The sequence below is a fragment of the Cibotium barometz genome, chromosome 51 (genome assembly GCF_041138505.1).
Source record: "Cibotium barometz isolate CiBa-2024 chromosome 51, ASM4113850v1, whole genome shotgun sequence".
NCBI classification, from domain to species: Eukaryota; Viridiplantae; Streptophyta; class Polypodiopsida; order Cyatheales; family Cibotiaceae; genus Cibotium; species Cibotium barometz.
In genome coordinates, this window is record NC_141096.1 from 31,232,141 (window position 1) to 31,256,491 (window position 24,351).

The following is a 24,351-nucleotide window of genomic DNA, read 5'->3' on the forward strand; positions in this document are numbered from 1 at the left end:
CTCTATAATGTTACTTATGGCGAGAGAGGCAAATGTAATCACTTCCAAAAATGAGTCCTTTCATCCTATATAATTAAACATAATTATAAGGTAGGCCTCTACTCTTGTTTTTAGCAACTACTCGTTCTGTTCAAAAAAGCCATTGCAAGGTTCTTAAATGTAAGTACAAAGTGTTTTTGGGTGGCTGTAATTTCTTAATCTTGTCAAAGAAGCTTTAAGTTACCAACCATCAATCAATGTTTGATGGATTAGTTATCATCACAAAATGAATCCACCGACCTCAATGCATAGTTATCCTACACATATCTATAGCATGCAATCCCATGCATTCTCCCTGTTTCATTACAATTCCAATCTACATGATTACTCACTTCTTATCAATCACCTATTTGTACTAAGAACAAAATAGGGAGAGGGAGAGAAAACACAGTGAGGAGACCAATAAAGCCACAGATTCTTCAAATCCCCTTATGACACCTTTCACTTTTTCCTCTCTTTTTGCCGCTATCAGGAATCTTGCAGTCAAAACCGATTTTCATACTAATTTTTGGACAAGCTGATTGATCATCATTGACATTAAAAAATCAGGAGGCCTATCATCAGAAACGTCTGCATTGTTTCCATCTGCCATCGATTTTAAAGGGCAATGGTGGACGTCAAAAAAACCCTTTCCGCAAAACATCTTGGAAATAGGTTATGAGTCCACCCTTTGCCTCCACTTCTCTAAAACAGGAGCATCGTAAGTGATCTCTAAACTCTACTAAGTAGGGAGGGGAAAATCGCCATGTGTGTGCATACAAAGAGAGTTCTATATACTCACATAGCATCTGTTCCAACAGTTGACATGCTCTATTACTTAGAAACCAATACTCTCAATGGGAGCTTCACAATGCCATGATCATCTGGCTTTGTGCTGGTTCTGAACTCTCATTATTTATAGCCTCTCTTACTACTCTATCACCTTCTTCATGTCACCCTCCTCTTCTACCTCTCTCCCATCCTTGACCTCTCAACTCCATCATGATGCCAAAAGCACAACCCTACTTGCACTTCATGCACTCTTAGTAGAGCCTCGCTTCTCACTTTGTATGAAGCCTGCCCTCCCTTAACCACTACCACCACCCCCACACACAACACCACAGATCCGTCATACACGGGGAAATGTATATCCAAATCAGCTATTTATATACACATGCAATCCCACACTAGTGAAATTTTAAAAACTACATATGCTTGGCTATGTCCCCACATTTTAATTTAAACCATCAAATTGTGGTCAAAACATGGCTTTGAGAAAAACCACATCTTTACAGATACCTTAAATATAGTGAGTTTTTTTGGTGCATCTAAGCGGTAAATTATTGAGCATACCTTTAAAACATTGTGTGGATGACTAGTTACCATTGCACGTGGGGTAGCCTTTTTACTGTCATATTAGAATGGTTTTCTCGACTCCATGATAGTATGTATACTCAAAAAGCTGCAAATCATGAACTCCATTATGCATTAAGTGCTATGACATTCCCACTCACATCATGACACGAGTGACTGCACATTCATGCATAATCGAAATTTGTCTAACAGCCCTCCAAAACCCAGCAAGAGAATGTTGGCAGGACTTGAACCCTTACTACCAACAAAACCCACACCAAAGAGGGATTGGCCCACTCCACTGGTTGGGGGTGCCGGGAGAGAGGAGGGGCAGGTTTTCTATTTATTTCTGTTCCTTTTATAGGTGGTGATTGTTCAGGTGTTTCTTTTTGTGCGGATGTGGGGGGGTTCACATCAACAGGCAGAATGCAGGTGCACAGGACTAGCTGGTATTCCCTCTCTCCTTGCATGCATTCAACTATTCCTTGTGCAAATTGTTCACATGTTGTCCATGGTATGGATGTAAGTCCTCTGCAGCCGCCTCCTTTTGACAAAAAGAAAACCGGCAACTCACTGAACTGATCCCCGGTGCCAACCCAAGTCTCATTCCTCCTTATTCATTGCCCAGCAACACTAATACCAAACCCTCTTTCACAGTACGGCAGAGAAGAAATCTTGAGCCATATCAAGGAGACAAGCAGGAAACCGATTCTGCAGCAACAAGTCAGGGCGAAGACACCCATTGGGTTCAGGTGGATCTGCAGATATCAATGCACGATCTGCACTCCCTTGATAATCACAAGGGCCTGCAACAGGTTGCCGTTTGTTGAAAACCAGACCTGTATTAGGATTGCAAATTTTAGCAGAGAAGTCAAAACCGGATCCTTTAACTTTCCGCAATTGAGAAGAGGCATTCTCTGTGCTAGCAGACAAGGTATGCCCTCTAGCATGATTCTTGCTCATGGCACCTCTCCCCCCCATTAATTCTTTGCCAGCAGAGGGCTCCCCTTCAGTTGTAGCACCAGCTTTGGGAGCTGCTTTGCTTAGTCTCCTGCTTGGGGAAGGGACAAAATCGGAATTTGAAGACCTCCCGAAACTCAACCGTGGTACAGCCTGTTGCTGAGTATTAGAATTAATTTCACTATCTGAGCCAGTAGTGTCTTCAATCATCCTCTTTATCTCCTCCTTCACAGGTATACTGTCTTCCACTAGCACAAGTGGAGTTTCTGCTTTCCACTCGTTCAGGGCAGCATTTATTTGAGAGCTCTGGCTCGTGGTAAGATTAAGCTCAATAACTGCTCGAGCATCCTCCACGGTCCTATCCTTGTCTCCCAATACTTCAGTTCTTGAAGACTTGAGCAAAGAAAGCAGCATTTCCATGCTAAGTTCTTCTCTAACCACATCACGATTTTGTTCACTCCCATAACATATTGCCAATAAGGTCCCGACCAACACTGGCATCAACAAAGGATCACTAAAGAACGCAAACGGGAGGTCGCATATCTGCAAGCACAAGTAGTTTCAAAGTCATGCTTTCATACAGTGTAACCACAAGCAAACTGCCTATGCTCCACAAGGTGGAGTACTCCCTGCCTACACCATATGCGGCACCACATCATAATAAGCTGTGAGCAGCAACAGGCTTGGCAAGCTGGCCTACATCTCCATTACATGCACAGGAAGCCAACAACAAATACAGACTCTGAACTGTTGAGAGTATAACCTTATGTAAGATGGTGGGACTTTTGCCCCACCGAAGAACTGCTTGGTTGCCGGGGTGCAATAATGCAAAGTACCCCAGCAATAGAAGCGTTTCTAGCAACAATGATGCCACCTGTAGACCCAAAAAAAAAGTCAAAAATCAAAAGCAAAGTGGAGGATCTGCCCAAAGATCACTTTACACAGAATTAGTCAAATCGTCTTCTTCCTTATCCAGAAATTAAAAAAGAAAGCGTTACACAAAAACATGAAGTACTTCATCCTTCCACACCTGATCCGTAGAGTTATTCCATTTGCATGTACAGTGCGACAGAAGGAAACTGACCAGATGAAAGAACTCCATCTGGAGATCTGGCATAGCCTGCTCATCATAATTATCAGGAGTGGGTCATACAATCAAGTGCAACACATAATATACAGAACACAGAAGAAAAGCATGCAAACATCCATCATGCTTGGTACCGAAAAAATCCTTTTTAATCGAGACAACTTGCCACTTGCACAAACTAAGCATTAGCGCAACAAGGGCATGTCATGACCTCTGCGGTCACACTGTAAGGGTTGTATATTTTAGCTTCAGACAGTACAGATCTTGACAATTCAAGGTGAGAAGGCTCGAGCGCCTTCAATTGTCATGCAGGGTTAAGTTTTAGGTAAGAAGGATCACAGTGGTAGTGGCTCACAGGCTCATCATATAGGTGAGCTTCACACATGACAGCACGGATCTTGACAATTGAAGGTGAGGAGGCTCGCATGGCCATACAGGCTCAAATGGCATTTCTCTAGTTGTCCAAAACAAGCCTCATAATTTTTATCATACTAGTTCACATCCTAAAACGTGAACTCCAACTACTGAAGATATCTGTACTCAGATGATTCAAACCGTACCAATAAGCTCTGGACCAATCCCAAATCCAAACGGGCAAGGTTATTGAGAACCTTCAGAACGCACGTTGCCACTTCCTCAAAGTTAGATGGAAGGACAGCCGCAGCCTGCACAGTTGACAGCCTATCATCAGTATATCAAGAATCATGAAAAAGAGTTGGTACGTTAGCACAAACAAAGGAACAAGAAACATGAAGCATTCATTGGCCTCACAAGTATCATAATGAAGCCTCCTTTGGGCATGGGCATGCATATGTGAGGAAGTACACAAGAACCCATGCGTAAGGAAAATCACAGTACCTGTTCTGGAGTTGAGCGAGGGTTGGTTTGCAATAAAACTGCTGTGAGCACTGATGGAAGACCAACCAGTCCAGTCTCAGTAATTGCAGACACTAGGAAACTGACAGAGCGGCATACAGGCAAAGAGCTTTGCCGCATTTGACCCTTTTCATTACGGAGTTCCATTGTTTTCACTTCAGCACCAGTAACATTTGAAGACTCTTGAGATGATCCATTCGTTTTCCCAACAGCATCTATGCTCTTCTTAACTGTCTCCCCTGTTTTAGAAGCTTCTGCCACACCCTCATGGAGCAATTCTTCCACAGCAAAATTTCCAGGACTAACCTCTGATTTATCAGCTATAATTACTTCTAGAGCAGTACAAGCTCCGTCTTGGCCTTCACCTGCAGCTTGAGGACCTTTATCTTGCTGGTCCTCATTTTCTGATGAAGAATTAGTGTGTTTCTTTGCCTTGATATCTCCTCTTGTATTAAGAGATGGCTTAGCTGATTCCACCAAACCTGCTTCATTCTGAGGTAGCACAATGGTGCTGACGGCACAACCCTGTGCATTACCACCAATGAAAGAAGCCCCTCCAGCCTCTCGCCTTTCAAGCATCATATTGAGTAGAGCATCATAAGGTAATCCAACCGACTTACCTCTAGGACCTGTAAGGGCCTGTAAAAGATTGAGGCCCAAAAGTACAGAAGCCGGAAAGGGGGCCCCTTCTACCTGTGGCCTGTCAAACAAGGAGAACAAGTCGCGGAGATGATGGATGACTTCACAAGCAATGACAAGCTCCACTAGATCATCCTTCATGGAAACCAGCCGCTCATCTGTACCACTGTGGTTCATGATCAGTGTCACACACTCCAGGAGGCCATTAAGGACTTCCCCAACAGCATCCAGTTTCTCATCATTCAGTACCTTATCGGCAGAACCAAAAAGAGAGCCTACATTGGCAGTACCAGTGGTCACACTGACCAAGTCTTGACTGCTGAAGTTTTCTAAAGCTGTAGATAGCATAGGAATTAGAGGGGGCAACAGGTTTCTTGATATGAAATAGCTTCTATTAGCAGGCAGAGCCAGTAAGACCTTAAGTATGCGAAGCAGAGAAAGGGTTGTTTGAGATGCTTCTGCTTTTGAAGAATGGGAAGCAGGAAGCGCTGTGGCAATGAAGTCAACCAGACCTGCCTGCCGTGCTGCATGAAGTTCTGCTTCTTTTCCATCAAAATACTGCATTAAAAACACACACGAACATTAATGAGATTGCACAGATAAAGTCGATATAATGCAGGTTAGTTTTTCTCAAAATTCGAAAATGGATTTGAAAATCAATTTATAATATTCCAGGGGCAGCTAAAGTGGACGAATTCTGAGATTTTACAAATTTGAATAAATAGGTGCTGACTGCATAAACCAGGCCAGACTTAAAACCATATCCTGATGCTTCAAGGGCATTCTAGTAGTTAACCTTTGTCCCATCCCCTCTGCCTTTCCATCTTGGTCTTGGATCTTGGTCTCCATGCAATTGCCCTGTCCCCCACACCACACATGCAATCTCCTTCCTGATCCAAGAATCCTCTTCTAAGGGGTGAACAAAAGTGGGCCCTGCGTCTCCCCCACCCCCCAAAAGAAGTGAGTATGCTTCCCCACTACGCCACACCCGAAAGTAAACAAGCAAGGCAGTTCTACATCAAGGCTGTCGTAGGTGCTCTTCTGACAAGTGGGGCTCAACTTGTAGAAGATTGAGCTGGAGCTTTTGCAAGGCACCAAACAAGCTAGCTGCAAGCACAAAGATGGGGAATCAGGTTGTTGCAGCTCCCCCCCTTTCTTCACTCCCCCCCCCCCCCCCCCCCCCCAAAAAAAAAAAAGGGGAAACTTGTAAGCATTATCAAAATCCAAATTGACAGCCAACTCCTGCTTGGTGACCTCTGCAAAGGCCGAGAATATTCTTATCGTGGACTAAATATCATTTGAGTGTTGTAGATGAGGTTCAAGGTTTAGGGCTGAAGACAGTTTCTGGCCTTCGTCAGGGCTTTGTAAGCAATTGCCCAAAGGGTAAGTCCTCCGGTGTTGGATGTCTCAAGGGTCAACCCCTTTCTTGGGGGCGAGACAAATGAGGCACTCCGAGAGCCTCTCTTTTTTTTCCATAAGGTCTTATTCCATTCCTAGTCACACACGGGAATTTCACCCGGCTACACACACACCCAAGTACCACAAGGGGGTACCACCCTTTCCAAATATTGGCCACTTTATAGGCAGTGGACAAGCCGCGGGAAGAACCCCACAAGTTAGTCGCTCGGCCGATTGGAGTGAACTCCCTGCACAGCTTTGTGGTATAACTGGACGTTGGAAGTTGAGTCACAATCTTTGATGTCCATGGCAACCATCGTCCGTGATCCAGAGCGTGAGCTTGAAGGGCAAGCATTGCACACTATTGTCGCCGCAGGATCTCCGAAGAGGAAGGTGGTGTCAAAATGCACAGCGGAAATGAAGACAACTGCTGTAGAGAGCAAAACGTAGGAGAGAGAGAGAGAGAGAGAGAGAGATATTAAGCGTCTATAAAGACCCAATGGGCCTATGAGACCAAAGTGGTACAATAATGTCCATGGCATATCTCATCATGGAATGGAAAATAAAACAGAATGAAAACATAAATATAGCTATCTCATTGGGGTTATACAAAACTGTCCATGGAAACTCGTCATGGAAAACTAAGAACATAAAAACATGGGACCAACATCAGCTCCGAGTAGATGGTATACCACTCTCCAAAATGTCAAGCATGGGGTGGACAAGTATGGCCGAGAGGTCTCCCTCAGCTATGTCACGTGGAAAGGTAGCTCGATGGCGGTGGAGCATGTCGTGGATCTGGAGCTGATGAGGTGATCATGGTGGCTGACGGGGGGGGGGGGGGGGGGTCAAGGGTGTCGGGCACGCTGGAGTGCAGAGGCTCGGTCAGAGGTAACTTCTCTCGGGCGAGGTAGGTCCAGAGCAGCTCGTAGAGGGTCCACAAGATCCACTATGTCGGTTTCCTCCACCTCCTGGGTTCGGAAGAAACTGGTGATGGTTGGCTGCTGAGGGAGGGGGCGGGGTGGCTGGGGCCTGTGTCTCAAGAAGGTGTCCCTGTGTCTACGGAGCTCAAGCAGGAAGAGGCCCAGGCAACGCTGGTCCTGGAAGTCAATGATCCTGGAGAGTGGACCGAATCCCTCACGAAATAGACAGTGAAACCTCTTGCGGATCTCATAGTATACTGGGCAGCGGCATATGTAATGCTCCTCCGTCTCAACCTCTGTGTGGCATAGTCGGAAGATCCTCTCCTCTCTGGGTGTCAGTACGAGCTTCTCGCCTCTGAAGATGCGCTCAGCTCTACCTGTCTCCACTCTGAGGCGATGGGAAGAAACCCGTATCTGGCCAATCGCAATCCGCATGGCATGGGACATGTGAACACTCGAATAGCCCAGCTGCTGGATAAATCCATCCTCAGTGAGTGTGAGGAAGTGGTCTGTGTAAAAGTGCATCTTCGTGGGGATCTCCCGGGGTGTGATCCATGTGCAATGTGTGTAGAGGCTAAGAAGATCTGACCGGATAACCCAGTTGGTATCCTCGTTAGACAACCGAAAAAAAGGGGAGTCCAAACTGTACTGAAGGGGGGGTAGGCGGTCCATGCAGAGCCCGTATGCTGAGAACCAAGTGGAAACCAGTGCATACCATACTCCAGAGTGCCCCTCAAGTGCTAGCTGTCTGGAGGACTCCACGGCAAGCCTCGGGTACCTGTCGGGATCCATGTGACTGATGCGATGAAGGTACGTGACTATATGGAAGAGTGCCTCCACTATCATCGAGGCTACAGCATATTCTCTGCCTGGATAATCTAGTGTGGGACTGATGGTTTGTTGCGGATCATACAGGAGAACATCATGACCTGGGGCCTCTCAACTCGCTGCCAATCCTCCTCGGATAAATCTGGCCCCCAGAAAGCTGCTCCATACATCAAGGCTAGTGTGACGAGGGTGTCAAAAAGCCAGCCCTTCATCCTAGGCTCCTGGAAATGTGCCTGGAAGCACTGCCGCTCAAGTAAGCTCAAGGCTGCATATCCCCGCGTCACTCTGGCATGTGCTGCGGAAAGCATAGTAAAGCGTGGGCCACCGAAAGTGACACCAAGGTAGACATAGGATGAGAGAATCTCAACAGGATCTCCTCTATATGTGAAGCTCAATCTGGATGTGACGGGGCGGGAGGTATTGAAGACCATTACCTTGGTTTTACCAAGGTTAACAGAGAGGTCCCGCTGAGTGCAAAAGTCATGTAAGGCATCCAGTAAATCCTCTGGTGCCGTGCTCTACCCTCCTCGATGATGGCACGGAGGGTGAAGATGTGGTCAAGGGTAGAGCAGCTCCTTCGAAAGCCAACCTGTCCTAAGGCTCTCCATCTCTGGCTCTCTGCAAATGAACTGAGCTCCGCCTCTAGCACTAATCCATAGAGCTTGGCCAATGTGTGGCCAATCATGATCGTCCTGTAGTTATTAGGATCAAGTGGATCTCCGGCTTTGAGGATGGGGGTGATGGTGTTGGTGTTGGTGGACCGTTGAAATCCTTCACAAAGGGCTCTATTGAACATGTAGGCTAGTAGGGGCGCTAGGGTATCATGGGCATGCGAGATGTACTCGGCAGTGAGTCCCTCATGATCTTGGGCTCGCCCATTGCGTAGTCTACGAATGGCCTTGAGGACCATGCCCTTTGTGAAGAAGGTGGAGGTGGTGGGGCGGGGGTCTGGTGGTGTGGGTAGGGGTGGCTAATGGGGGATATGATAGAGGGAGCATGCATAGGAGTGCCATGTGTCCGGGCAGGTGATAGAGGGAGCATGCATAGGAGTGCCATGTGTCTGGGCAGGTGATAGGTGTGGGAGGGCGATGTTCTCAGAGTTTCCTCCATGCCTCTTTGCAGTTCGGCCCTAAGAAAAGTCGGTATAACTCATCATCTTTCGCATATGAAAGAAGCTGTGGCGGATGTGTGGAGTATGGCGGTGAGTTGTGTTGTGAGGGTGGATAGGGGGACAGTAGGTTCCACATCCTGGAGTTGGCGGTAGATGTGGTTGGAGTAAACAAGGTCAAGCTCGTGATCAAAGAGGACCTGAGTGTAATGTGAGATGGGGGAAGGTGGTGGAGGGACGGATGGTGTGCAGGTAAGAGTGAAAGAGAGGTAGGCATGGTCAGCTTCAAAAGGGGGTGGCGGAATGGAGAAGTTGGGGATAAGGTGTGCCAAAGCCAGAGATCCCATAAGGTAGTCCACAATGCTATAAACACTAGATAATCCCGGAATGATACAAGAGAAGTGTGGGGGGCAAGGCCAATATATATGGCCCCAGGCTGCTGGTCGGCCAGCCCAAAAACAGCCGACAGCAGCCAAAGATGCTCACAACCAGCAAACAAGTCACTCGGCCAAGAGAAAGGTAGTCAGCCAGCACTGAGGAAGAAGTCAAGTAGCACCAGTCCAGTCGGCCAGTAGTAGACACAGCCGACAGCCCTTCCACAGCTAGCAAAAATGGGAAAATACTCTGGAAAGTGAGGAAAAATGGAGGAACACCTAAAATGGGTAGGCACACCCACAACAGAGGCCCTGGTGTTATACTATACAGATAGGAGATGACTACTAACACCCCCTCTCAGCTCTTGGATGTGGAACCAACCCCAGTGAGCTGGAGTGCTGCCAAAGCATAGCCTGAGGTAGAGACTTCGTGAAGAGGTCCGCCGCATTGTCCTCCATCGAACAATAAACAAGCAAGATGTCACCAGCCTCGGAACCAACTCCCAAGTTTTATTCTTCTCTAAGTTGTCTTTAAGACCAAGTATACGTCTGATGGGTCGGTGGACAAGCACTTGACTGACTGTTTTGACGGCCTCGGAACCAACTCCCAAGTTTTATTCTTCTCTATGACATCCAGTTCCAATTGCATGGCTTTCCTCCAAGTATCCTAAGAAAGAGCTTCCTTCACAAAAGTGGGCTCTTTGTCCCGCATGATACGAGACATCAAAGCATAGTTTACCTGTAAGTGTTGGGTATGGGGGGAGAAGCCTACACACAGACACACACACACAGCTGCAAGAGAGAGAAAACGAGTGAAGCTCAAGGGTGCTGGAAAAGATGTACACGATAATGATATGAAAATGAGAGTACAATACTAAAAGGCCTAGGGCAAAGTGCCCAACACACATAAGTGTGTTCACACGGGAAAAAACCTGTGTCCAGTCACAGGGAAAAAGTGCCCGTGACTAAGCTGTGTTCACACCTGAACTAGCCGGGAGTGGTCATGACCAACAAACCCCCCTCAAGTGAATGGTGTGAACGGGAGCAGGGTGTAGCAGACTACCCTGGAAGAGGCTGTAAGCTTAAAGCTTCACGGAAAGCTTCAAACTTTTCCCTCGAAAGAGGCTTTGTAAACCCATCTGCTATATTGGCATGTGTAGACACATAAGCCAAGTCAATCTCTCCTGCATGGAGCCTTTCCCTGACATAGTGATAGTGAACCTCAATATACTTTGTGCGGGCATGAAATACTGGGTTTTGTGCAACTGCCAAAGCACTCTGACTGTCAGTGTAAATGGTGGTAGGGATCGTAGCCAAACACATTCCACAGTAGCTGTAAAGGCTGCCCTGTATTCAGCTTCACAACTAGAAGTGGCCACTGTTGGCTGCTTCTTACTGAGCCATGAGATGCATGAGTCACCAAGAAGAAAACAGTTACCACTGGTTGACACTCGTGTGTCATAGCAACCTGCCCAATCACTGTCTGTAAATGCAAGCAAGCATAGTGTAGAAGAACTGCCATAAAACAAGGCAAAGTTTGCAGTGCCTTTGAGATAGCGAAAGACACACTTGCCAATGCATAGTGCTCAGACAATGCATAGTTGTCAAATCCCCACGGATCTCCTCGTGATCGATCTTGGTTCGAGACTCGAATCCTGCAAACAAACAAATAAACAAACAACAAGGGGGTGCAGGCCTGACTCACCTCCCAACCATGACAGCCGTGGGCAAGCCCACAGTCTTGCCTGTCCCCACCGAGCCACGAGCTGAGCTAACTAGGATGACGTACCGACCAATCTCCTCCTCGCGACGTCCCATACCGCCACGAAGCTGCCCTTGCAGGCCTCGAGATTGCTGCCGGCCTCGGCTGCGTAAAGCAGGTGCACGTCTGCACTAGATCCAGGCTCCAAGACCATAGAGCTCTCACAAACTCACGAGACTCTCTATATCCCAATAACTAACCTTGGCCACCCTTTTATAGGCTCTTGGGCGTCCACACTTGGGTGCCCGCCCGTCCATACTTGGGTGCCCGCCCGATAGTATATCCCTAATTCAGCTCGCCAATGAGCCTGCCTAGTTCCACGCTTCCCCAAGCCTCGAAACTAGTCTTGCGTGCGTGTAGCACACGGTAGATACACACTGTGCACATGACATACTCCCCTTCCTATATCCCTAATTCAGCTCGCCAATCAGCCTGCCTAGTTCCAAGCTTCCCCAAGCCTCGAAACTAGTCTTGCGTGCGTGTAGCACACGGTAGATAATACACTGTGCACATGACAATAGTGCTCAGACAATGCATGAATCTGCTCAACTGGGAAACAGCATACTGTCCAAACGAGTAGAGCATAAGTAGATAAGGCATCCCACAGCTTGCTGATAGGTGGCAACATCAAAAGGCTCACCAGCATGCTCAAGTGACAGTTTTAGACCTGATTCCATAGGGGTTTACAATCTGTCATGTGAAAACGCTCAAGGAGCTGCTCAACATATCTGCACTGAGATAACATGATACCACCCTCAAAAGGTATAAACTGTATGCCCAAATAGTAATGTAAATGCCCCATGTCTGTGACATCAAATGCATGCTGCAAATCAGCTTTAAAAGCTAAAATATCACCCTCTTCAGGGCCAGTGACGAGCATGTCATCCACATAAAGAATAAGGATAAGAACATTGTTCCCAATGTGGCGTACATAAAGTGTACTCTCAGCTGAACTATTCTGAAATCCTTTGGCAGTCAAGTATGTATGAATTTTGTGGTACCAAGCATGAGGGGCCTGTTTAAGACCATACAATGCTTTATGTAAACGGCATACTTTATTTTCTGCACCTTTTTGAACAAAGCCAAGAGGCTGAGACACAAGCTTCCTCCTGCAAATCACCATTCAAAAAAGCAGTTTTAACATCCAACTGATGTACATGCCACTGCTTGTGGGCAGCCAATGCAATAACAGTACGTATGGTAGTCATACGTGAAGTGGGAACAAAGGTCTCCTCATAGTCAATGCCCTCACGTTGGGCATACCCTTTGGCGACCAAGCGAGCCTTATAGCGATCAACTAAACCATCAGGTTTACGCTTCAGTTTGAAAACCCATTTTGTGCCAATAGCACGCTTGCCCAGGGGCAAGTCACATAACTCCCAAGTACCGTTTTAAAACTTACTCGGCAGATCCTTGCTTTTGAGCATGCAACGTGCCATCTCCATGAGTGTACGATTACGTCTCTGCAACTCCATTTTGGTGAGGAGTATAGGGGGTAGTACACTGATGAGAAATACCATGTAACTGCATGTAAGCTGTGAGCTCATTTGACAAATATTCCCCCCCTCAATCTGTACGCAATGTGACAAGCTTGTGTCCACAAGCATTTTCAGCCATGGGACGGAAGTCTCTGAAAGCTGCAAAGGCACCTGACTTCATTTTTAAACCATACACCCAACAAAATCAAGTGTAGTGATCAATGAACGTGATGAAGTACAAGTGTCCTCCAAAAGATGGAGCCCTCATGGGGCCACAAAGATCACTATGAACAAGCTGTAATGGTCGGACAGCCCTCATAGCCCCATCTTTAGGAAAGGAATTCCTATGCATCTTTCCAAGGATGCATCCCTCACATACATGCTTGAAGGGAACCTCCATAGGAGGAAGCTCATGGACCATACCTTGCTTCTGCAAGTGTACAAGAGATGGGAAATTCAAGTGACCAAACCGAGCATGCCATAACTCAGTGTCACTCATCACACGGGATGTGGAGGCAATCATAGCATCATGAGAATAAGTACTCCTGTGATACATATCAAGCTTATACAAGCCACTGCATAATGTCCCAGAAAGCATAAGAGAAGCTGAATCTCTGCTGTCATACACTGAGCAACAATGATCAGAAAACTGAACCTTAAACCCAGATAATGCAAGGGCTGAAATAGAAATGAGATTCTTCTTAATGCCTGGTACATATAAAGTGTCACAAAGAGTAAAGCTATCCCCATCACATGCTGTTAGCTCCACATTGCCAATACCTTTAATGGAGTAAGTGGCATCATTGGCACACATAACTATGCCACCTGGAGGTGAATCCTGCAAATTGGCAAAGAGATCTCTGCAAGAAGTGATGTGCTTAGAAGCACCACTGTCAAAGTACCAATCTCCAGCTGAGATAGACATACAAGAAGCATGCAAACTGCATGTAACCACTAATGCATATCCCTCATGAGCAAAGTTTGCCTCTTCTTTAGTGTCCACAGTAGCAGCCAAACCTTGCTGCTTCTGTTTCTTTTCACTCTCAATGCGCTTCCTACATTCCTCAATAAGATGGCCAGGTTTTCTACAATAGTTGCATCTCTTCTTTTTCTTGTTGTCACCCTCTTTAGGCGAATCTGAATGGGCATGTGGTTTGCCCTTGGTTTACCACTAGATGAAGCCCCAGATTTACCTTTGTTTCGATCAAAGGCACCAAATGCTTGATCAGCAGAAAGCATAGTGGTCCTATTAGAACGAGACTCCTCCTCCTACAGTAAGAGAGTCACCAACTCATCAAAGGTATACAAGTTTGGATTACCCTTCATGAGTAGACGAAGAGTAGTAGCAAAACCCTGATAGGATTCTGGCAAACCCTGAAGCACTGTAGATACAAGTGAACCATCTGGAATGACCTCATCAATATTGATGAGCTGCTCTTGCAAATCCTTGATGCGGGTAAGGAACTTATCCATTGAGTCACCCTCATCCATATGCTTAGACTCAATCTTCTTGCGAAGATAGGCAACACGGGCCTCATTGCGAACCTGAAGCAAGTACATCCCATGCACCCTTAGAAGAGGTGCATGAACGAATGTGCGGTATGACCTGCCTTCTGCATGAGAGGGCAATCAAAGCATGTGCCTGAGCATCCTTGGCATCCCATCTGAGCTGTTCTGGAGTGGGTGGTAAAGGTGCAGAAGATGTAGCACCACCTGAAGATACATCATCACCTGCATCCATGGTTCCTAAAGTACTTGTTGCTCGTGCAAGAGCAATGGGCCTGACATCAACCCCTGATACATAAACCCACAAATTCTTTGCAACAAGTACATGTTTCATCATGTATGCCCACACAGGATAGTTGGTGCCATCCAACTTATCCTCAACGGAAAGCATACCAAATAAATCACAAGTATTCCCAGACATGGTAGTCACAAGTGTGTTCAAACAAGTAGTAATGCTGCAATAATGCTGTAACTCCCAAAAAATTTGGGAGAAATGCTCCAATGCCAACCAAATGTGCCTGCAATACCCAAAATTGCCTGCAAATAGTGCCAATTTCTGCAAAATCGAGTCAATTTCTGTAAAATCCCCTAATTTCTAGTGCAATTACGCACTGAATCAGGTAAAATCAGTGCCAATGTTGCAATTTTGAGCTCAATAGTGAAAAGCCCCAAAATTAATGCACTGTATTTGCTAGTTTTTAGCAATTTCTGAGTATTTGAAAAAATTACATAAATACCAATGTTATGGAGCAACTTCAATCGGGTAGACACAATAGTGCACACGATTTGTACCGCAAGTATAGTCGCTTCAGTCGATTGGGCGCACAAGTCAACAGGCGACTGTGTAGGTGCCACATATCAGCTGCGTAGGACAGCAGGTACAGTAGTACAGTCGGCGACAGTGTACGGAGCAGCAGCAGTCAACGGCGCAATACAGGCAGGTACACAAGGCGGGCGCAGTACGGGCGAGTACACAAGGCGGCGCAGCTGGTACAGTCGGGTGGCGGTGGCGCTTGTACGGCGCAGCTGGTACAGTCAACGACACTGGTACAGTCGTGCAGCGCAGGGCAGGGCGGCAGCTGCAAGTCGTGGACGGCGCAAAGCACTGGTCGACTAGCAGCAGGTACAGTCAACGGGCAGCATTTTGGGCGCTTCAGTGTATGGACAATAAGCTGAAGCTTTGACGGGTAGCAAGGGGTAACCCTAGCCAAGCTCTGATACCAATGTTGGGTATGGGGGGAGAAGCCTACACACAAACACACACACACACACACACACACAGCTGCAAGAGAGAGAAAACGAGTGAAGCTCAAGAGTGCTGGAAAAGATGTACACGATAATGATATGAAAATGAGAGTACAATACTAAAAGGCCTAGGGCAAAGTGCCCAACACACTAAGTGTGTTCACACGGGGAAAAAACCTGTGTCCAGTCACAGGGAAAAAGTGCTCGTGAGTAAGCTGTGTTCACGCCTGAACTAGCCGGGAGTGGTCATGACCAACAGTAAGAGCTCCGCTGAATGACTTTTGTCTCGAACTCTATGCGATCTTCAAGGCCCGTCCTCTGCGGTCCACTCGGAGGGAAGCTCCGTAACACCTAATTCCCGAAGGGTGTCTAACAACCACCTTGGTACTCGAACAGAACGCGGAGCCTCCTGCTACTGCGGGAGCTCATCTCCAGCCGCAGGCTCAACCTCAACAACTGACTGAGGCTGTCTAGCTGGAACAATAGACTGGGAATCATCCTCAAACTCATCTGGGTCTCCAAGAAGTGCCGGCTCATCAACAATGGAAGCTGGAACATGCTCATCAAAGACAACATCTCTACTGACAACAATTTGTTCCGCTCCGGGTCATACAACTTGTATCCTTTGAAAAGCGAGTTATATCCCACAAATACAAGCTTTTGGGACTTGGAGTCAAGCTTCCTTCTCTGCTTCTTTGGAATGTGAACATAGGCATCACTCCCAAACACAGAAATGGGAGACATCTGATTTCCTACCAAAATAAGCCTCATATGGAGTCATCTTTGGTATTGAAGTCATCGGTGATCGCCATCTCCACCACACTCCTGTTCTTTCGCTCAACCACTCCATTCTCTGAAGGCGAACCTGTATTGGCCAGCTCCCTCTTGATGCCATGTTCCGCACAGAACTGCACAAATGCATTAGAAGAGAACTCTCCTCCTTTGTCAGCCCGAACAATCTTTATCTGCAATCCAGACTCCTCCACCATAACATGCCACTCCTTGAACCAAGTAAAAGCTTGGTCCTTCTCGGAAAGGAAATAAACCCATGTGAATCTGCTACAATCATGAACAAGCAACATAAAGTACAAAGAACCTCCCAAGGATGGGGTCTGCATAGGTCCACGCAAGTCAATGTGTACCAACTCCAAAGGTTTCAAAGCCTGCCTAGAAGCCTGCTTTAGAAAAGATTCCCTATGCTGCTTACCACGAATGCAAGAACTACAACGTCCCTGCTTGCTACCAACATCTGGCAAGCCATCCACCAGCTGGTCTCGGAAAGCCTGCCGCAGCGCATCCACATTCAAGTGGCCAAAATGGAAGTGCCACAAGTCATCAATCTGAGTGCCTGTCAAAGAAGAGAGTGCTGAGAGTTTGTAAATACCGTTCTCCACTCCGCCTTCCCATACAACCTAGCCTGTTTCTCTATCCCGTAGAGCAACAGAATGCTCCTCAAACTCCACCCAGAAACCAGTCTTGCCAACCTCATACACTGACAATAGATGAAAACCGGTATAGTGGAATTGTCGCCAATGAAAATGCGACTTGACTGCCATTTAAGATCCTGTAAAAACTCTCGAGAAGGAGTCATGTGCCTGGAAGCACCACTATCGAGAATCCACTCCCGAGTATCCCTGGCGATGAAACCAACTGTCTCCTCGCTCGAAGCAGATGAAGCATCTGTGTCCAAAATCTCCAAGTACACAAAGACTAGAGTCTTTGCAGTTGAAGCCGAAAAATCAGCACTCTTCGTAGTACTCTGTAAACGGAAGGGCAACTCAACACGGAAAATCTAATCAATCATGAAATCTGAAAATACACATAAGCATGCCAGATAAAACAAGATGACAAATCTACACAGTACACCACACTAGGGGCCAGAAGATGGGTTGACCCCCAAAAAGGAGTCTGTTCCAATACAACTTTGCGGGTGCCCAGGGTTCACCACTAGCTGCACCTGTTTCTTCCAATACAATATGAAAACAAGAAAACATAACATAAACTGAATTTGCTGACGATTCTCAACACAAGTGAGCATTCCCAGCATCCAGCACATGCAGGACAACTAGGGACAGCCCATAGCACTCCCACATCAGCCCAGGACAACTCAACATCATCGTCTTCTTCCTGTCTCGCTCATAGAGCAAGTCGACCAGCCCTCAAAGGCTGTTTTCAGATTTTTATCTGGATTCAAGTCGGCCGCCCACTTTTCTTGATTGGTCTTATGGCTTTTTCGGCCGCAACCAATCTCTCATCACCCCCACTGGCCAGGAGAATCATCAATTTTTCACAAGTCGAGCTCACCTCTCTTCAGCACGACATTGACCTTGAGGTCCAGACTACCCTTGTTGCGAGAGTTTATGGTTCCCACCCTTCTCGTTCATAGGCCCGTGAATGGCTTCTAGCAGCTCTCCCTTCAGAGCTAATTGTGCACTTTCAGGATACTCGTTTACTTGGTCGAGGCTTCTTCCAGGTGGACTTTCATTCTTCAGAAGCTACTTCTCAGGCTTTGGCTAGCAACCCCTTTCCTCTTGGTCCTAGGAAGATTTTCTTCTTTCAGTACCAGGTGGGCTTTGTTCCAGTGGTGGAGGATCAGCGCCTTACCCCGGTCTCATTACGATTCCCTGCTCTTCCTCGGTCCTATTGGAAGCTTTTAGCTTCCATAGGGGCATCCTTTGGCCAAGTTCTAGAGTTACCAATCCTCCCAAGCTCTCCCGCCTCAACTTCCGCGGCCGTTACCGCCACTCTTGATGGCGTACCCCAGGTCCTTGTGCTTGTTCCTGATCCATCGATTACTGATGATCATGTTATGCTTCAGAGACCTGACGGATCTCATTTCCGCCAGAGGATGGAGATTGCAGGCAGACCTGACCAGTGTCGGATTTGTCGTCGACAGGGTCACATTGCTAGAGATTGTCCCAGATCGAGGGGCCATCCTAGGAGGCGGCGTGGTGCTACCCATCAGAGGCCTTCTGCAAATGCCGAGACTCCAGCTGCTCCTTTGCCACAGTAGACCACACAGCGTTGGGTTGTGGTTAGGGATGGCAGGCACCCTCGAACCCCCGTACCTGCCCCTTCACCCACACTCCCTACGGAGCACCCTAACCCCTATGCAGCTCTTGCCTCACAGGATGTTGATCCTTTTTTGGAGGATGAGGCCTTGCAGGCACATGATCTGGATCCCTCACAGGAGGATGCTGCATTACAGTTACAGGATGATTGCACCCTTGAGGATGATGTTGCACATTCGCATTGTCATGGTACCTCTCCAGTTCTGAGGACTAGCCTTGGCTTTTCCCCGGAGTGGGAGAGAGAGGTAAGGTTTACATCGTCAGATCTTCCCTCCCTTACCTATGCGAGACGTACTTCCGCCTCTAAAGGGGGTCCTTCGTCGACCACGAGATCGGGTCATTCCTACTCTGAGTCTTTATGAGGATTGTCTCTTGGAACATTCAGGGTCTTGGGGGTTTTTTTCTGCGTCGACGGAAACAAATTGTAAAAACCCAGCTTCATTGTGCAGTCACAGGTGGACCTATGGATATATTGCTCTTGCAAGAGTAAACTGGATGCTAGTCAGTGTGGGAGATCAGGCAAGCTTCTCTCAGGACACACCTTTTGGTCACCGGCTGTTGGTACCAAGGCTGGTGTTTGTATCTCTATTTCAGCTTTGATCTTGCCTTGCATCATTGGACATGGTGTCATTTTGCCTGCGAGAGAGCAGTGGATCCTTCTTATGCAGGGTACTACACGCATTGGTATTCTCAACCTCTATGCTCCTAACCATAGAGGTGAGAGGATTGCCTTTCGGAAATCTCTCACTACATTGATGCCTCTTGCCGACCATTGGATTATTGGTGGGGATTTTAACATGGTTGAGATGCCAACGGATAAAAGAGGTGGATATGAGGGCTTGGTGCATCCTCTTGAAAGAGCGTCTTGGGAGAGGTTTATACTCTCCATTCATGGTAGAGATTGTTGGCATGAGGATGACATTTTGAGGAGTCCATTCACTCTTCTTTATTCATAACAGGAGGAGATGTAGGATGTATCTATGCACGGTTAGACAGATTTTATGTGGATGATTGGGTGCTTGACAGAGGTGGCCATACTTTGATTGCTACAGGCACCTCCAAATCGGATCATTGCCCAGTGGTTTTATGTATTAGAGATCCGAATTGCCATGGATCAGCACCCCATGTATGCATCCCTGATCATTTGTTTTCAGATGCAGAACTATAGCGTTGTATGCTTGATATTTGGAGATCTCATGACTTCTTATAGGCCTCTCAAAGCCTGGCCTCTGCTCTCTGTGATATTAGTGACTTTTATCACACATGTGCCCTGTCTAAGAGGCAAGAGGCCTTGGACTTAGAAAGGGCTATTAGACGTAGATTGGCTGCCTTGCAGAAAGAGCACGAGAAACATCCTCATGCTCAATGGGTTGCAGATTCTTTATGTATTATTAGAACAAAACTTCATCACTCTCTTGAGCAGCGCGCGGAGTATCGTTTCCATGCCCAGGAATCCTTTTGGACACAGATGGGTGGCAGATGTAACAAACATTTCTTTGCTTCTCACGGTCCATCTCATGCCAGAGAGTGTGTCAGGCAGTTGCAAGATTCACATGGCACTCTTCACTCAGATCCTCTCATGGTCAGACAGATTGCCACCGATTTCTATCACCAGCTTCTTAGTACTGAGCCGCATTCTGATCTGAGACACAGGGCACAGAGGAAGGGTCGAAGGCATCAATCCACTCCCACTCTCCTGGATCCCACTGAAGATATTTGATAGGACTGCCACCATATAGCCACAAACACCAAGAGCCATGAGTCACTATCTGAGGAGAAGGGTCAATGAACCAGTGCTTCCACGAGCGACCAACAATCCTCACTGGACTAAGCCTAGTGTTTGGTATGATCTCCTCCATACTACATCTCCTCAATCTCCCACCAGGCATGATAGAATACATGAGGAAATCTGTATCCTCCTGGCCTGGCAGAGCAATGACCTGCAGAGGTATGTCTATCCTCAAAAAAACTCCCAGCCAACTCGGATGATAGTCTCCATGAAAGGTCCCAGAAAGCCACTCATGCGGAATAGTTGCATCAATCTGATCAATACGAATGCGAGAGCCCCTAAGATGCTGAGTGGATCCAACTCTCCGATCCTCCGGAAGACTTTTAAAGGTCTTCCAAGCAAGAACTGTGTATGCGCATCTCTCCCATCCTGACCATTGCATATAACGAGATGCACCAAGTGGCCAACCAGCCTCATCCCTAATGAACTCGTTCCACATAATAGGTTGTCGGTCGGCCTCGTCCAAAGACCTAGGAAGCCTTTGTCGCAAAAAATATCTCATGCTTCTCCATGCTCTGACAATGGCTGCAATAAGAGGGGAAGATGGTGCCCTAATATCAGCCTGTGTGAACAAAAAACGTGTGTTGGGCATCCAGTCTCTCCCGACCCTCGGTGTATTCTCAAAATCTAAGACAAGAAAAAATCCTTCCAAGGCTCAGTGCCTGGTAGGAAACCTCTGACCACAAGTTTGCAAAGCAACGCCCTGCATTGAACATCTAGATCAATAATATTCAAGCCCCCCTCTCTTTTGGGCTGAATAACTGTGAGCCAAGCAACCCTGGCACGATTGTCTGAGGTGCCATCCAAGCCCGACCAGAGAAAATTGCGGATCAATCTCCGCAATTGGCCAATGCACGCACGAGAGAAGCACCAACAAGAGGCAAGCAAAACCTGATTAGCCACCAAAGCAAACAAGTCACGACCAGCAAACAAGTCAGTCGGCCAGGAGAAAGGCAGTCGGCCAGCACTGAGGAAGAAGTTGGGTAGCACCAGTCCAGTTGGCCAACAGTAGACACACCCGACAGCCCTCCCACAATTAGCAAAAATGAGAAAATACTATGGAAAGTGAGGAAAAATGGGGGAACACCTAAAATGGGCGGGCAATCCCACAACAGAGGCCCTGGTGTATACTATACAGCAAGAGATGACTGCTAACAGGTGGAAGCAAGCGCCACGACGATCGAACAATGACACCCTAAGGAGTGCGGATGGCTGCCTACGTGCCCACCTGCACGCGAACACACCCTTGGTATAAGATGTCCCCAAGAGGATTTGAACCCTAGACCTCCCGTAGAAAGTCCAAAGTCTTATCCACTAGGTTACCGCCTTGGTGACAACCGAGAGCCTCTTTAAGATCTCACCTATCAGCATTATCTTGTTGAAGGCAGCTGTAAGGCAGTTTCAACAAGCTACCAGCAATGATGAAAGAAGACACTGAAAGGTCATCTTCTCCAACGCACTAAGTGCACAAGAAGCTACAGCAAGCTGCTCCTCTGTGAAGGCAGCCTCCAAAGCCTCCCTCGTCAACTGGATGTGTTATGCCAAACCTTCTGGTAGGTCATGTCTATGGTAGCCCAATCTGTATCGACTGTAGTTTGTGTGTTATCTTCCCTCTCACCAAGTTTATGGCTGGCCATAAGCACTAGATAGGATACAATCTTACTATGGATGCTTCATCTCTAAAAACTTACTGGGCTCCTAATCATATAACTTGGTACCAAGCCCCTAAATGCTTTCTCATGTCATGAAGGTGGAAAAGTTTGTTGAAGGAGAAAATAGCAGACTCCTCCCGCCCTTCCCTTTGTCCTTTCCGACCCTCCCTCTTCCCGATTTGTTCGACATGTGCACATGAGCTCATCATGGGCACATGCACAGGTGTGGTGCATGTGCATGTGCATGTAAGATCAAAACAATAAATGGGTGCACCAGCAAAGAAAACAACCTTTATCATCTCACTAACTATAAAGCCGACATCTGAAGTTCCTGCCTTTCTAGCCAGCTGGAATCTCTGTAGATCCTGCAGCCACCTGCCTATCTTGGACCTGGCAGCAGCTGCAACAGCCATAGAGCCAATTCCAGAACTTTCAACTCCTGCAGGGGGCTCCACAAACTCATACTTCTTAGCCATTAGCCTTTGACGTATTTTCTTTACCCTTTTCTTTAAAGCCTGATGTAGCAGAGCCATCTTAACTGATTTCAAAGCCGGCACTCCAGGCCCCAATTCAGGGTTACCCTTACTCCCACAGACTTGCCTTATGATTACAGACTCTTTGTCAATGAAACCATCACTTTCACTTAATCCTTGGTTGCTAACACTTCTAGGTTGCCCATCCCTGCTTAAAGAAAGACGTGTTGATGGAGAAGCCTGTTCTCTTGACTCCATGGCAGCCCTCTCCCGAATCTGCTCCAAATAGACTTTCCGACGAAGCTCACTCTCCCTGAGCTTCTCTGTTAGCTTCTGCGCCTGCAACTCAGTTACTTCTTGTTGTGCTTTAGCCCTCACTTCTTTCTTGCGAACTTGCTCGAAAGCCCTTGCTTCTCGGGCAGCACTGGCTGCTTTGCGCTCTTCATCCCTTCTTACTTTTGCTTCTTCCTTTTTGCGCTGTGCCTCAGCAAGCCGTTGCAGCCTCTCTGCCTCTATGATTCTTCTACGCTCTAACACTGCCTCCTCTCGTGCCACATCCTCTTTCTGCTTTATCTTGATGATTTGCAGTCTCTCTGCCCTTCGCAATTCTGAGTCTTGAAGCTTTTGTCTGAGTGAAAGCTTTTTATTCTCCTCGTTAAGAGATGTAATGAAGCGTACTTCACTCACCTTGCTACTCTCATCACTAGCACGCCTTGCTATCTCAGCAAGGTGGGCTTCATGACGGGACTCCCCTCTTTGTTGCCGGGCATGCATACCTTCCCTCAACTTGTTGCTTCTGACTGCTTGCAACTCACTGACACGATTCAGCTTGTCCGTTGTTCTTTGTAGACGCTGAACACGTTCGTTTTCAAGCTCTCGTCTGATCCTTGTGGCTCGAGCCTGCTTCTCATCAACCTCCTTCTTCATCTCCAAAGGGCTCTTTCTTTTCCTTTCAGGTGACATTAACTTATCATGCAGAACTTTGACCCTCTCTGTACTCTTCCATCCAGTGCAAGGGGACCTTGAAGCCCTATTTAAGTTCTTCAGAGGGGAAGATAACACATCTTCCCAATTCCTCTTCACTTTCCAAGCATCCATGGAGCTCCTGGTTTTTGGCATCTTCTTTTCTCTTTGGTTATAAACAATGGAGACGTGCTTCTCAGTAGACTTGTTGCTTCTCTCAACATTTGCTGCAACCACTGGACCTTTTTCGTCTTTTGACACTGATGAAGCTACCTTTTCAGGTATCACTTCACCCGTGACTTCACCCATGGCATTAGAACTCGAAAGGTGCAGAGAGGTGGTTTTACTGCATGCTTTTTCAATCAAAGGCACTTTTGAAGATGCAGAGCCTGTAGTTTGTCCATTGGAATCTGACTTACAAAGCTCTTTACTGTCTTTGATAACCTCAACGTGTATTTTTCCTCCCTTTTGTGTAGTTGAAACTGACAACCTGTTTGCCTTTGCTAGGGACTTTTGCTTATCCTCTACTTTAGCGGCAGCTTCTTTCATGTATGAGCTTGAGTTCACGGAGGAAAGTAGCTTTGAAGGAAAGGCAGCACAACCCTGCTCGATATCAAGCAATTTGGCAGCTTCACGCCTTTTAGGTTGTGAAACTAATTTCTTTTGTGCAGTTATTTGCTGAACCTTCTTGAAAGCCTCCAGAGAAGATGATAATATTTCTGCTCGATGTGGGGAACACGCCATGCGGCGAACCTGCCAAGGCAAATGCATCATTTAGACAGATAATACAGCAGAACAATCCAGACAATACACATAATTACAAGGGAAAAGAATTATTTAGAGAAAGG

At 47.0% G+C, this 24,351-nt stretch overlaps 1 protein-coding gene across 1 annotated transcript in view; it reads right to left on the reverse strand.

The window, feature by feature from the left end:
- Positions 1-1,478: 1,478 nt before the first annotated feature.
- Positions 1,479-24,351, reverse strand: part of LOC147609527 (uncharacterized) — a 46,422-nt gene continuing 23,549 nt past the window's right edge. Inside the window, exons 6-11 of the mRNA XM_086787929.1 lie at positions 22,358-24,256; positions 4,277-5,491; positions 3,979-4,083; positions 3,362-3,451; positions 3,095-3,205; positions 1,479-2,874 (exon numbers count right to left, since the gene is read on the reverse strand). Of these exons, the coding sequence (XP_086644055.1) occupies positions 2,023-2,874; positions 3,095-3,205; positions 3,362-3,451; positions 3,979-4,083; positions 4,277-5,491; positions 22,358-24,256 (4,272 nt within the window). The 3' untranslated portion in view covers positions 1,479-2,022. The remainder of the gene's footprint in view (positions 2,875-3,094; positions 3,206-3,361; positions 3,452-3,978; positions 4,084-4,276; positions 5,492-22,357; positions 24,257-24,351) is intronic.